The sequence below is a fragment of the Urocitellus parryii genome, chromosome 9, assembly GCF_045843805.1.
Source record: "Urocitellus parryii isolate mUroPar1 chromosome 9, mUroPar1.hap1, whole genome shotgun sequence".
Classification (NCBI taxonomy): domain Eukaryota; kingdom Metazoa; phylum Chordata; class Mammalia; order Rodentia; family Sciuridae; genus Urocitellus; species Urocitellus parryii.
Window position 1 is genome coordinate 145,184,903 of NC_135539.1, and position 12,094 is coordinate 145,196,996.

A 12,094-nucleotide genomic window follows, 5' to 3' on the forward strand; every position below is an offset into this window, starting at 1 on the left:
TTACACGTGGAGGGGAGGAAACTTTGCGTGCCCAGGAGGTCACAGCAGCAGAGGGGCGCACCCCGCTGCGGCCACGAGGTGGGCCGCGCAGCCAGGCCGAGAAACCGAGCCCGGCCGCCTGCCGCGGGACGCGCTCCCAGCCCCCCGCCCTGCGCACCCCACCCCCTTCCCTCTGCCGCGCACGCAGCGCCGCGGCCCCTGTCAGAAGCCGCGGGATCCGCCCCAGAGAAGCAGGGCCGACTTGCACCCAGGACCCTGGGCCTCCGCCTCCCCTCCTGCCTCGGAGAAGCATCCGGCCCTCCCCAGCTCCTGAAGAGAGGCGCGGGCTGGCCGGACGTCCCGACCAGGCCGGCCGCTCCTGGCCACGTCCCGGCCCGGCCCGGGCGCGCGGAGGAGCTGAGCCAGGGCAGGCGTTCGCTCCGGCTCTCTCTCGCCGGCGCGCCGCAGCCGGGCGGCTGCTCCGCCTGCAGCTGGGTGGCGACGCCTTCCTCCGTAGACGCTTCCCGCGGCATCCGCAACTTCACTCTGCTCCAGACACCCGAGCGAGCTTGCCATCAGGTAAGGAAGACGGCCGGTTCCGAGACTCGCGCGGGCGGGCGTGTTTCTGAAAGTTGATTTGAAATGCATCCAAGAGCGAGCCGGGCCAGCCGCGGCTCCTCCCCAGGCGACTCCTTCGCTCCTGCAGACATTCCCGGCACTGGCCGACCGGCGGGAGGACCTCCCCGCGCGCCCAGCGCGCCCACTCCCGCGCGCCCCCACGCAGAGCGCAGCGCCAGGAGTACGGAAGCAGGCGGGACGACCCCGGAGTTCCTTCCTCTGCCTCCCTTCGACCGCAGGCAGGTGAGGGCCGATACGTGGTGGCTGGGACGCGGGCTGCAGACTCCGTGGTCCCTCGTGCCTGGGCCGGCCGCGCGAGGAAGGATACCCCTCAGTTCATCTCATCACCCGGTAGCTGAGTTCCTGCAGAGACGTCCCCTGGGCGCACTTTACTACAAGTCGGGGCGGAGTCGGCCTCGGGATGGGAAACCTGGGGACGGGATGGGGGGCGGGGGTCAGGAGAAGGAGGAACGCAGTTGGGGGCGGAGGCCTAAGTACATAATGCGTTGACTTCAAGCGGAATCCGAGCAGTCGGAGCCGTTCGCTGTGACTCGTCTCTCTCCTCCCACCCACATTTCCCTGGGCTGGACTCTACCCTCCTGGCTCATTCTGGTCGCCCTGGACACTCCCTCCGCCCTCTCCCAGGAGTGCGGCCACTGCGGGCGCCGAATCCCAGCGGGCACGGACGCCAGGCGAGCCCTTTCCTCTCCTCTACAGGTCCTCCCGGCCCGGCTCGAACATGCTGGACGGCCTGAAGATGGAGGAGAATTTCCAAAGCGCCATCGAGACCTCAGCCTCCTTCTCCTCGTTGCTAGGTGAGTTTTCAGGCGGCTGTCCTGAGCGCACCCTCTTGCCGCCGGCCCGGAGCTCTGGTCCCAGCTGACTGTGACCTGCAGGCCACAGGGCGCTGGCGTCTTTTCCATCCCCGCAGCGGAGCCCACTCCCTATCTGCCTGTCAGTCCTTCCCAGTCGCCCCAACCTAAATAAAACCCACCAGCCTCCCGGGCCTCCTGCCCCGGGCACCGAATTCCCCAAAGTCGCAGGGGGCGGGAGAGGCTGCACGCAGGCGTTTGAGTGGCAAGTGATTAAAAATACTCAGGGCTGGATTTTTAATCATGAAGTTGATCGACGGCTCATAAATGCCAACCATTTCTCGGAGGCCTGGGTAGGAGCTTCCGTAGTCCGAGGCCCCGAGCGCCCAAGTTCGAGCCGTCTTCTCACCCGCACCGACTCCATCCCCAATTTTAAGTCTTGGGTAGGGCCGAGAGGCTTTTCCGGGCCGGTGGGCAGCGCGGCGCGGGGATTAGCCGGCGCTGCAGGGCCCTCGCCTCGGCTTTAATTAACTGGAGCTAGACCGCAGGTCCGGTGGGTTTCCTCTGGCCGCTCCTCCCCCAACCCCTGGGAGCCACCGAAGAGAAACGGCTCCAGGGACTCGGGAGAGTGACGCACGCGGGCGTCCGGACCTCGGTCCAGGGATTCTTGTGGTGGGTCTCCGCACTGCCCCGGGTGCTTTTCGAGTTTGAGGAGAAGCGTGTCGTATTTATTTGCTCGTTAGCGGGGTACATTTCCTTTGTTATTAAACCTCTTGCCTCTTTCCCTGACTGAGCTGCCGAGCGGGCAGAGGGCAGAGGGCGAGAGGTTTGGGGGAGAAAGCCTCTCCGGAGAGGACCCCCGCCCCGCCAGGCCCGACGAAGCCCCCCGCCCGGCCTGCCCTCTCGGCTTCCCTTTCGAAAACGCGGAGCTCCGCCAGCCCCGCAGAAGTACCGAGGCCCGGCCGCACTGCCCCGGGCGGAGCGCGTGCGGACTTCTGTACGCCGTGCGCGTCGCATTTCGCCCGGTCCCTCCGCGGGGCCTCGGGTCGCTCCCAGCGCCCGAATCGTGGCGCGGGATCCCGAAACCTGGCAGGAAGAAAACGGAGAGCTCTCTGGCAGCTCTTCTTAGCCCTTTCGACCCCTCGCCAGAGCGACCGCCCTGCTGACGAGTCGGTGGCCGTCCCTAAAGGGAAAATCGAGATGAAGATAACAGGGAAAGGGAGAAGGATCCGACCTTTGGGACACCAAGCCCAAGGGTGTCCTTATGAAGGGACAGGGCCTCTTTAAATAATTGTCAAAGGTGCCAACCAAGGCGGCCGAGCGTCGCTCCTGGAAAAAAGCACTCTGGGCCTTCGAACTGGAGCCAGAAACACCCAGGACCGGGGTGGGACGAGGAGTCCCTGACCGCGCTCCCGGTGCGCTGCCGAGCCTGCCCGAAGCCAAGTACCCTGGCCCCGCGGCATCTTCGCGCGCTTTTCTCTCCCTTCTATTTTGACACTTTTGCGAAAAAACCCATCTGCAATTTGCAGGACAGCCATGACGTAGCAGTTGGCGACTCATTAGTTTAAACAACACCGAATTTGCCCCAGGCAAAATGGTATTTTTCGGTACCCACGAGACTTAGGAAGAACGAGGAATTTTAGTTTTTCCTCAAAAAAAAAAAAAGAAATTTTTTTCTTCAATAAAAATTATATTTTAACAAAAGAAATTAAAACTGTTTTAAAATAATTTCATTTTAGAAATAGTAGATGCAAACAGAGATTGAATGACTAGATGACTACGAGATAAACCTGGGAGCACGATTTTATTTGTAACCTAATTGCGCACATACGGGGTCGGTTTGATAATTAAAGGCCACTTCCGATGTCCGCTCCCTCCCCCGCTAGAACTTAGACCTTCCTACATAGCCTCTGTTTATTAGAACTGTCACTGGGTTTGATTTTTCCAAGTCTTGACTTGGCTGATTATTAGGGGGCTTTCTGGGGCGAAAAGCGAGGGGTGGGAGGAAATCTGTGGGTCTGGAGCCGGTCTTGGTCGGGTTGGCGGGCCGGCGGCTGACCGGAGACTGTCTGTTGCGGCTGCAGGCAGAGCGGTGAGCCCCAAGTCTGTCTGCGAAGGCTGTCAGCGGGTCATCTCGGACAGGTTCCTGCTGCGGCTCAACGACAGCTTCTGGCATGAGCAGTGCGTGCGGTGCGCCTCCTGCAAAGAGCCCCTTGAGACCACCTGCTTCTACCGGGACAAGAAGCTTTACTGCAAGTACGACTATGAGAAGTAAGTGGCCGGCGGGCTGGGCGACCCCGCCCCTCCCCCCGCACTGGAATCCGTGCAGGGGGACTGTGTCCCCTTTCACCCCTGTCCTGCTCTGCAAGGCATAGAGGTACTCACCCACCCGCCCATACCTAGCATTGCGGCTAGCATTAGGGACCTGCACCAGTGCGCACAGCTACCGAACGAGCCCCGCAGAAGCAGGAGAGCCCTTCAGAAGCACGCGGGACTGCTTCCATTCTTGGTCTGCTCGCCTAGGTTTGCCTCTTCCCAGGTCACTTCCCGACCCGGCCATTCCTGGAGGCCACTCTGTGTGGACCTCTGACCCTTCCAGTATGGTCTCCGTGTTCACTGGTGTGTCCTGCGGGCTGCAGTAACCCGCGTGTCTCCTTGGTGGTTCCCACCTTCCCCGGTCTCCCTGCTACTCTTGCTCTTGTGCGGGGAGATGCCGCTGTGTCCACCTCAAGTTTCTGTCCCCTGTGCGCTTTCCTGTGGAATTTGTCGATGGAGCCCAGAAAGACCCGACTGTAAATGGGTCTTTTGAGCCTCTGAGCGGAGAACACAAGCGGTTTGCTTTTCCTCCTTCCCCGTCCTCCCGGTTTCTCGGAGGCCCAAGGGCCAAGGACTCAATAGGCTAGAATTTGGGATCTGACCTGAAGCCCCTTCCTTGGCTCATCTGTAGCTCCAGTCTGGGTCAGCTTTCCGCCTGGCACTGGGTCAGTTCCCTGCCTCACAGGGAACATTCCGGCAGGTATTTAAGAGTGCCAGTGATGACCTGGAATCTAGATTTCTGTAATGCCTAAGGGGCTAGGATGGGAGGGTTTCTTATTCTCCCCCTGGGGCAGACCTGGAGGAGCTCCGTGGAGTGAGGAGAGGGAACTGTGGTTTCCCCCCCCCCCCCCACAAAAATGATGGATCAATAGGGGCATTGGCTTCACAGGGCTGTGGAGAGTTTGGAGAAAAGAATAATGGCTGAAATGGAGCTCTGTTTTTGTCCATCAGGACTAGTATATGTCTACTGTGGGTGCCCATGCATTCTGCATTTGTTACTGTGAATAAAAGGGATGAGGAGGGAGAGCTTGTGTGCCTGAGAAGCAGCTCCTGTACTGTTATTTAAAACGCACAATGAAGGGGATGTGCTGGAGAGGTCTCTGTGAAACAGAAAGCCAGAAAGAGCAGACAGAGCGCCTTCCTTCCCTGTCGCCTGGGCTCCGAAGCATAATAAAACCTAGCAAAGTGACTAGATCGGTAACCACACGAAATGTTCTCTGCAGTGTTCCTTTGCCATAAAATGCTTGGATTTTATACCCTATTTGGAGAGCACCGGAGGCATTTTTCCTGTTGTTTTGATGGGAAAATAAAATTACATTTCCAAGACCTAAAAAAATACATTCTCAACTTTGGATGAGTTGGACAATACAGAAATGTGCAAGGAAGTGAGAACTTGTGATCATTGCCGGCAAGGGCTCTGTGGTTCACAAGGAGCTTTACTGCAAGTATGAGGACGAGAAGTAAGTGGCTGCGGAGAAAGGCTGCTCATCTCTGATCTTGGTCGTCTGTTTGTCTGTTTGTGGCTGCAGTTGTCTGTATGTTCAGTACAGTTTTTAGGTAACTAAACAGATTCTGCCTACACAGCTTCGAGTAGCGCCTCGGATAAAGCGCCTGGCTGATTGCTCTGTTTTTTTTCTCTTGCTTTTCATCTAAAGGTCTTGGCATTGTGAGGCCCCATCTTTATCTTTCTGCTTATAGATGACTGAAGTGTCCACATCCTTCAGGCACAACACTAGCAGATTCAGAAGTATTGGAGCTTAGGAAAGGATTTGGGATGTGAATTTCTATTCTGTTTGTTAAAAAAAACCACGAATCACAGAAGGCTGAAGGGTCAACACAGCTGTCTGGCCACTCAGATCTCCTCTAAGGAAGTCGCCTGTGTCAAGAGTTGAAGAGACAGTTGTGAAGTACTTAACACAACAATGTCCCTCGCCTCAGCCCTCCAGGTCTGGCGGGGCTTGGGCTTATTAGCCTGTGAGGGTCCCTTCTCCTCTCACAAAGCTATTTCTGCAAAGAGAAAATTGCAGGGATCAACTTGCCAGCTGTTGGCCAGAACCAGGACTTTATAGAGGGGTGTCAGCTACATTGTTCAGAGAGGTGCTAGGGTTTCAAGGAAGGGCTTGAGTTTTAATTTAAACATTTATTGAAACATGGATGTCCAAAGTCGATTTGCTTGTGGTCTTTAGCTCCTGGCTTCCTATGCTATTGGCACTGGTCTGTGCTCAGCCCATCAATTCGTTTTTAGATTCATTTATTTCTTTTAAAAGTTCCCTTTTCCTCTTCTATCCCTTATCCCAATCCTATTCTTTTTTTCCAACAAAAAAGGCTCTTTAACATACTTAATAATCTTAATGGTATTAGTCTGCATGGTATTGGCTACAGAAAAGGTGATTTAAAAAATAGGTTCAGGACAAATTTCTTTATTCAGTGAGCTTTTATCCAGCTTCTATGTGCAGACACTGGGCTAGGTGAGGAGAGGACAGTCATAAAGCTCTCAGCACCGGCCTTCAGGCTGTGGCCCAGCAACGTCCGCCGAGCAGGACTAGGGTGGGTTGACAGCTGTCTGGAATGATCAGTATTTATCCTCCATAGGGTGCAACTTAATTTTAGTCCTCTAGCTAATTGTCAGTTTTAGTTATGAAACATTCACCAAGAGCACTTTTTTCTCTTTAATACATTAATAAAAACAGTTTTGCTTTTTTGGTGAATCTCTTAAAATTTTGAGGCCCAGGCATGGTCCGTGGAAAGGAAAGGGAGCTGGGAGCTGAGGGGTGATGGCGTGACTGTGGAGCACTTACTTCCTAACAAAGGAGTATTCGTGCAGCACCCTGCCTCTAAAACTCATGAAGCTCGAACACTATTTCTGTGCACTTAAGTGAAAGAATATCTGGCTAATGTGTGGTCCTCAGTGATAGTTGTGGACATGGTCTTCACAGAGTAGGTTTGCCAGAGTGATTTTACTCATGAGTGCATTTCTGGTTGTTGGGCAAGTCTGCATTGGAATCATCGGCTGTGTATCCATGCTGTCAGGCAGCCACTTAAAAAGTGAAAATTCCTTTCCATCCACTAGTTCTTGCACCTTCATGATGTCAAACGCCACATTTTTCTAATTAAAAAAAATGGAGTTGACAGTGGCATTTGGGACCAACAGCCATTCATTTGAAACCTTGGATGTTTTACTGAGTATTTGTCTCCTACATTATGACACCCCGAGGAATACTTTATCTTCTGATTACCCAAAACAAATAAGCAATGAGGGCGAGGCTGCAGAGCTGATTTATGAACACTGAGTCGGGGGATGACTTTTGTGGCTCCCCTCAAAGGAAAGCAACTGGTTGGATGGGAGGGCGGCTCTTGGGACATTGACGACGCTGTGCTGTCCGATACCAGCATGGGAACGCCGTGGCCGTGGGTGCTCCAGAGCTGGGTTTGATTGTCCTCCGTGTTCCTGCAAGTGAGCAGACAACCCAAATATTTCCCAGCCCCAGAGAGTCTATTTATATATCTGTTGTTCCCTATTTAAGTGATTCCTCTATGATCTGGTTTCTTCGGAGTTTTCCCTGAAGTTGTTCCAAACAAACGCTGTAGCTGGGCTTTACTCTGAGAGAAGAGATGGCTGAAAAACGGGACTGTGGTGACAAATGGATAATCAAGCCTTCTGGAAGGGATCCCACTTTGAAATCGAGTTTATATTGTTTCTTTCATGCGCTTGGCGGCTCGGTGGGTCCGGCAGGGCCTCCCCCACGTGAAGCTTTTCAGTGTCTCCGGGCTGTTCTGGACTTCCCCGGAGCCTGGTGGACCGCGCTGCTGCCCTCGGGGCTGTTCTCAGCATCCAACTGCGCCTGTCAGCAGCCGAGCCGGGAAGCCCTCTGCTCAGAGGGCCCTGGATGTTTCTGCTCTGCCTTTTGAAGCAGACCAACTTTCCCAAGAAAGGGACTGAAGTGGGAAAGTGGATGTCACACTCAGCTTTCTCTGTGTCTTTCTTTCCACCTACTGGTTGGCAGCCCCCAGGCAGGAACGGCTTAGGTGAGGCTCTCTGTTAGGGTCAGTAATGAGCTAAGGCTGCATTGTGTCCAGGTTGTGCAGGGGCCTGTGTGTGCGAGGAGGAGTTTGGCTTTGTTACTGGGACATACTTGGAGATCAAAACTGGGCCTGCAGTTACTCAGAAAAGGAGTCACAGACGAAGCGACAGAGGCAATTGTCAGGGTTCTGCTCTACTTTATCTTTTGTTGGCCCCTTTCCTAGCACGACAGAATTTAAGGAATATAAAAATCAAACAGAGCCAGGTGATAAGTTGACGTCTGGGGGCTTAGTGCAGAGCGAGCGCAGCCCGCGGCCCCACGGAGCTGGACAAACGGACCTACCTCTTTTTCGGTTTAATTTTAGAGGGTGATTGGAAACATTCCCTGCTCAGAGGTATTTTCTCTGTTTATATGTATTGGTCTCTGGGAAAGACTTCCTAGGAGTCTAAGACTTAGATTTTTAAAAGATAAAATTAAATAGTAGGAATAGATATGAATAGTCTTTTGGGAATTAGAGTATCAGACATGGTTTCAGAGTATGCTTATGGGATTCCTTTGGTCCTTACCTAAGTGGAACGCATTTTAAAAAGCCATTGGCCCAAGAGGAGTTTCCCAGGTTGTGGGTCCTTGGACTTCTGTTGCCCACCTGACTGGGGGCGGCTGTCTAGATTCCAATCTCTGTGACAAGAGCTTTTCTGATAGTTCATTCTTGTCTTGCTTTTTAGTTCCCTTTTTGCTTGTAACTTCTGTATCAACTGAAAGACTATTATTGATTTCAGGAGGCCTTTCATTGTTGCCTTTAATTCTGAGAAGGTTGTGGAGATAATGGTAATGAGAACAACTTCATTTATTAAATCTTCAGCTAATTATTTTTTTAATGGCCAAAGAAATTATTTGTGTTAAAGTAGTTAGAAGTGAGAAAATAGATGAGCCTTTAAAATTCTTTATATCACCAGAAACTTATTGAATCTTTTTAGGGCAAATGCACATTTCACAATGCTGATTGCTGAATTTCATCCTGTTCAAAGTGACTGGTATGGAATCATGTTAGGGGGATGAAGTACAGTTGTGCAGTCCTGGGAAGTGAATTGTGGGGGTACAAGGAGCCCTCACAACCAGAGGAGAAAGATTTTAAAATAAATTCTGCTCTAACTATAAAATCTTAGCTCTCCTTGACTGCTTTTCAAAAATTAAAAAAGAAACTAAAAAATAAACAGGGACTTTGAAATGTTTCTTGACATCTTCAGAGCCGGAGTCTTAGTCAAACCGCCTCAGGGCGAGGTGCTGAGGGCTGCTGTGTGGAGTGGAGGCGCCTCCCACCCTCTGCGAAGAAGCGGAAGCTCCCTGTGGGCGCCTGTTCTGCTCCAGCGTGCAGGAGACTTGTGTGTTCCCCGAGATCTCTTAGGGACCCCACACTGGTGTTCTTGCCGGCTACCTCTCCAGACGGGGCTTATAGGGGTGGGTGAATTTAGGAACAAAATGCAAAAAAGGTTCTGCAATAAATACCAGAGGGGACAAAGGAAAGACCTCTCTCCCCACCGTGCCCCTTAGGATTGCCTGTGTCTGGTGCTCCTGAGAACACACAGCTTTCTCCCTTGTTTTCCAGGCCTGGGATACGGGGCATTGTAGTCAATTATCACAATTAGAATTAGTTGTGTTATCGCTGACCAGGGTTGACTACAGCTTTGCCGTGTCCTTGTCATGTCTTAAGTAAAACGTAGCCACCCGTCCTGCTGAAATCTAGCAAACACCTTCCAAATGTCAAATTGTTATTTTCGTAAAGCCCAGCGATCTGTCTCTATATTTTTACCCAAGATGAAATTAATAAAACTTCTGTGGCCCTGGCATTAATTAGCAGGAGGATTAGAGCTATATGGGCTAAAAAGGAGGCGTAAACACTGTAATCTTGCTACATGTTTGTTTTCACACTACTGAAAATAAATAAAATGGGACTTAGGGTAGGGATTAGGTTTCTTTTGGCACTGGATAGCAGATGCAGTTGGAATGTGGCAGAAACCCTGTAGTATTACTGAAGACACCGCGGGACCCGCAAACCCCTGGCTCCCTCCTCTGTGGGCCTAGGTGGTCCCAGCAGAATGGCCCCATCTGCATCGTTAACAAAGGATTGCGGGAGGCTACCTCTGTGCTGTTCTCCCCCACGGTGAACACGACAACCACGTCCGTCCGTGGCAGAGCTTGTCACCTGGCTGCCACACACGGATTAGCTGGAATTTAATGAAACCATGGCCAGAGTCCCCATTATTGCCAACTAATGTCATAACAACTAAAATATAAAATAGGCCATGCTTTTCCTAGGTCAGTAACTGAAGTCACATGAGAGTTTGGTCTCTTCTAGCCTTTTGTGATTCCAGTTTGGGGATCCTATTTTTGGAGAACAGCAAATATGTCTGGCTTTTTTGACTTTGGGGCCTCAGTCTTGCCACACGATTGGATTGAGTTTTATCTTGATTATATCAGATTATATCTTGATTATAACTGATGACCCCGATGGGTATCTGGCCACGGTGGATTGAACCATCTTGCCCGATCTGCTCATAAACTGTGTCCATACAAAAAGCCTCATCAGTGTCCAGCTTTGCTGGGAATGGACCCCAGGCTGTGTCTAGACTTCACGTCTGGCCCGATCCCCTTCTGCCTCCTTCTTGCTCCCCTGTGCCCTGTGCAACTCTGTTCAAGCATAAAATATTATTTAAACTTCATCTTATCAAATTCTCCACCTTCCCCCTGCCATCCTTGTGGACTTTTGAGACTCTTGATTTTCTCACTTGGGGGAACCTGATCTGCCTTTTAGATGCAGACAGTTGTCTGCCGAGGGTCACCAGGTACTGGGTGGGGCCCAGTCGAGAAGTGGACGGTGGTGTTGTTCTCAGGTTTGCGGGGTCCCATGATCGTTGTTCTTCAGGTGGCCATTTTGGGGACCCTGAAAACCTCTGTGAGTATGTCAGCACCTTAGTGGATGTTGGGTTATGTCCTCAGGGTGTTTTAGTGGTCAGAGAAGTGCCTGGGCCTGGTGCTGTCACCAGCCAACAGGAGGAGTTGGCATTCTGATGGACAGAAACGCGTGGCTCTCACCCGGCTCTCGGGTGCTTCTCTGGAGTGAGTCCCTGAGTCCTGCCTCTGGAGCACCAGGTTCTGCTGCTGCCAGGAGAGGTGCTTTTTGGACAGTGTCCGGTCCCTGCTGCTCACCCCTTCAGTTCCAAGGCTGCCACTCTTTGACTCTCCATTGGGTCACCTCCCCCATCCAGCCTCAGGAGGCTTTAACAGGATTTTTCAAAACAGAACAAAACAGAACACCCCCTCCTGAACTCCAGATTAGCCTCTTAAGCTCATTAAAGTTCCTTTAGATACCAAAATGTCGGGCTCCTGGGGACTGTCCCCCAAACCACGTTTTCCTCTTGGCATTGTCACCCTTCATGGTGCAGCAGATTAGGGCAGCTCCCTGTGGGCCAGCAGCAGTCCCTCTCTGTCTGCTGGAGGGTCCCAGTATGTCTTTGTTTGGGCACCCGGACAGCCTGTGGTCCGCCTGAGCCCGAGTGGTCCCCATGTCAGCTGGGCCTGGGCGGCCAGCTCTGGACTGGGGAAGCTGTCGTCTCTCTCCAGGAAGGACCCAGAGAAGAGAGAGGTGGAGTTGACAGTCACAGGGCCCCTTGGTCCCTCGGCTGGAGAGAGCTAGGAACAGGTGAGGGCTCGGTGGCCTGGGACGAGAGCTGCCCTTGTGTGGAGGAGCTGGGCAGCAGCACTGGAGTCCAGCTCTGGGGCCCGCTGGGCCTTCCTGTCCGAGTGCAGAGGCGTTCCCGGGGCTCCGTCCCTGGCTGCAGATGGCTTTGCAGAGTCTTCTTAGAGTGTCCTGCCACCTCTCTGTTGTTTCAGGTCCCCTCCCCTGAGGCTGGCCTTGGGGAGAGTCTCCTGGTTCTGACATGGAACCCACCCTGTCTAACGTAGCAGCTTGAGCCTCCCTGCGGCTGGCTCCCTCTCCTCTGCTCTCGGCCCTCCCACTCCACGGCAGGGCTACCCAGGACCGACAGCCACCGTCTTCTCAGCCCTCCCAGCGACCCTGGAGGACCGAGAGCCCAGAGGGAAGACACCCAGGAGACCCTCCGTGCCGCCCTGGCAGTGGTGGACTGGGTTCCCACCCCTGCCTTTGGCACTCTGGGCACCCCGAGTCGTGACTCTGTGGCCACACTGATCATCTAGTCCCGTTTTTAGGATCTCAGCTCAGTTTCGGCTTCTCACTGCACCCGTCTTGGGGCCCTTTGCGTTTCCAAGTGCCCTGGGTGCAGGCCGGGGTCTGCTCTTAGAAGCCTGTCCCACTGGGAGGAGGTCCTG

General features: G+C 53.2%; 1 protein-coding gene across 1 annotated transcript in view; it reads left to right on the top strand.

Annotated features, from left to right (window-relative positions):
* The first annotated feature begins 1,336 nt into the window (after nt 1–1,336).
* Nucleotides 1,337–12,094, top strand: part of Lmx1a (LIM homeobox transcription factor 1 alpha) — a 124,015-nt gene continuing 113,257 nt past the window's right edge. The window contains exons 1-2 of the mRNA XM_026409518.2: nt 1,337–1,412; nt 3,494–3,680. Coding sequence (XP_026265303.1) covers nt 1,337–1,412; nt 3,494–3,680 — 263 coding nt within the window. The remainder of the gene's footprint in view (nt 1,413–3,493; nt 3,681–12,094) is intronic.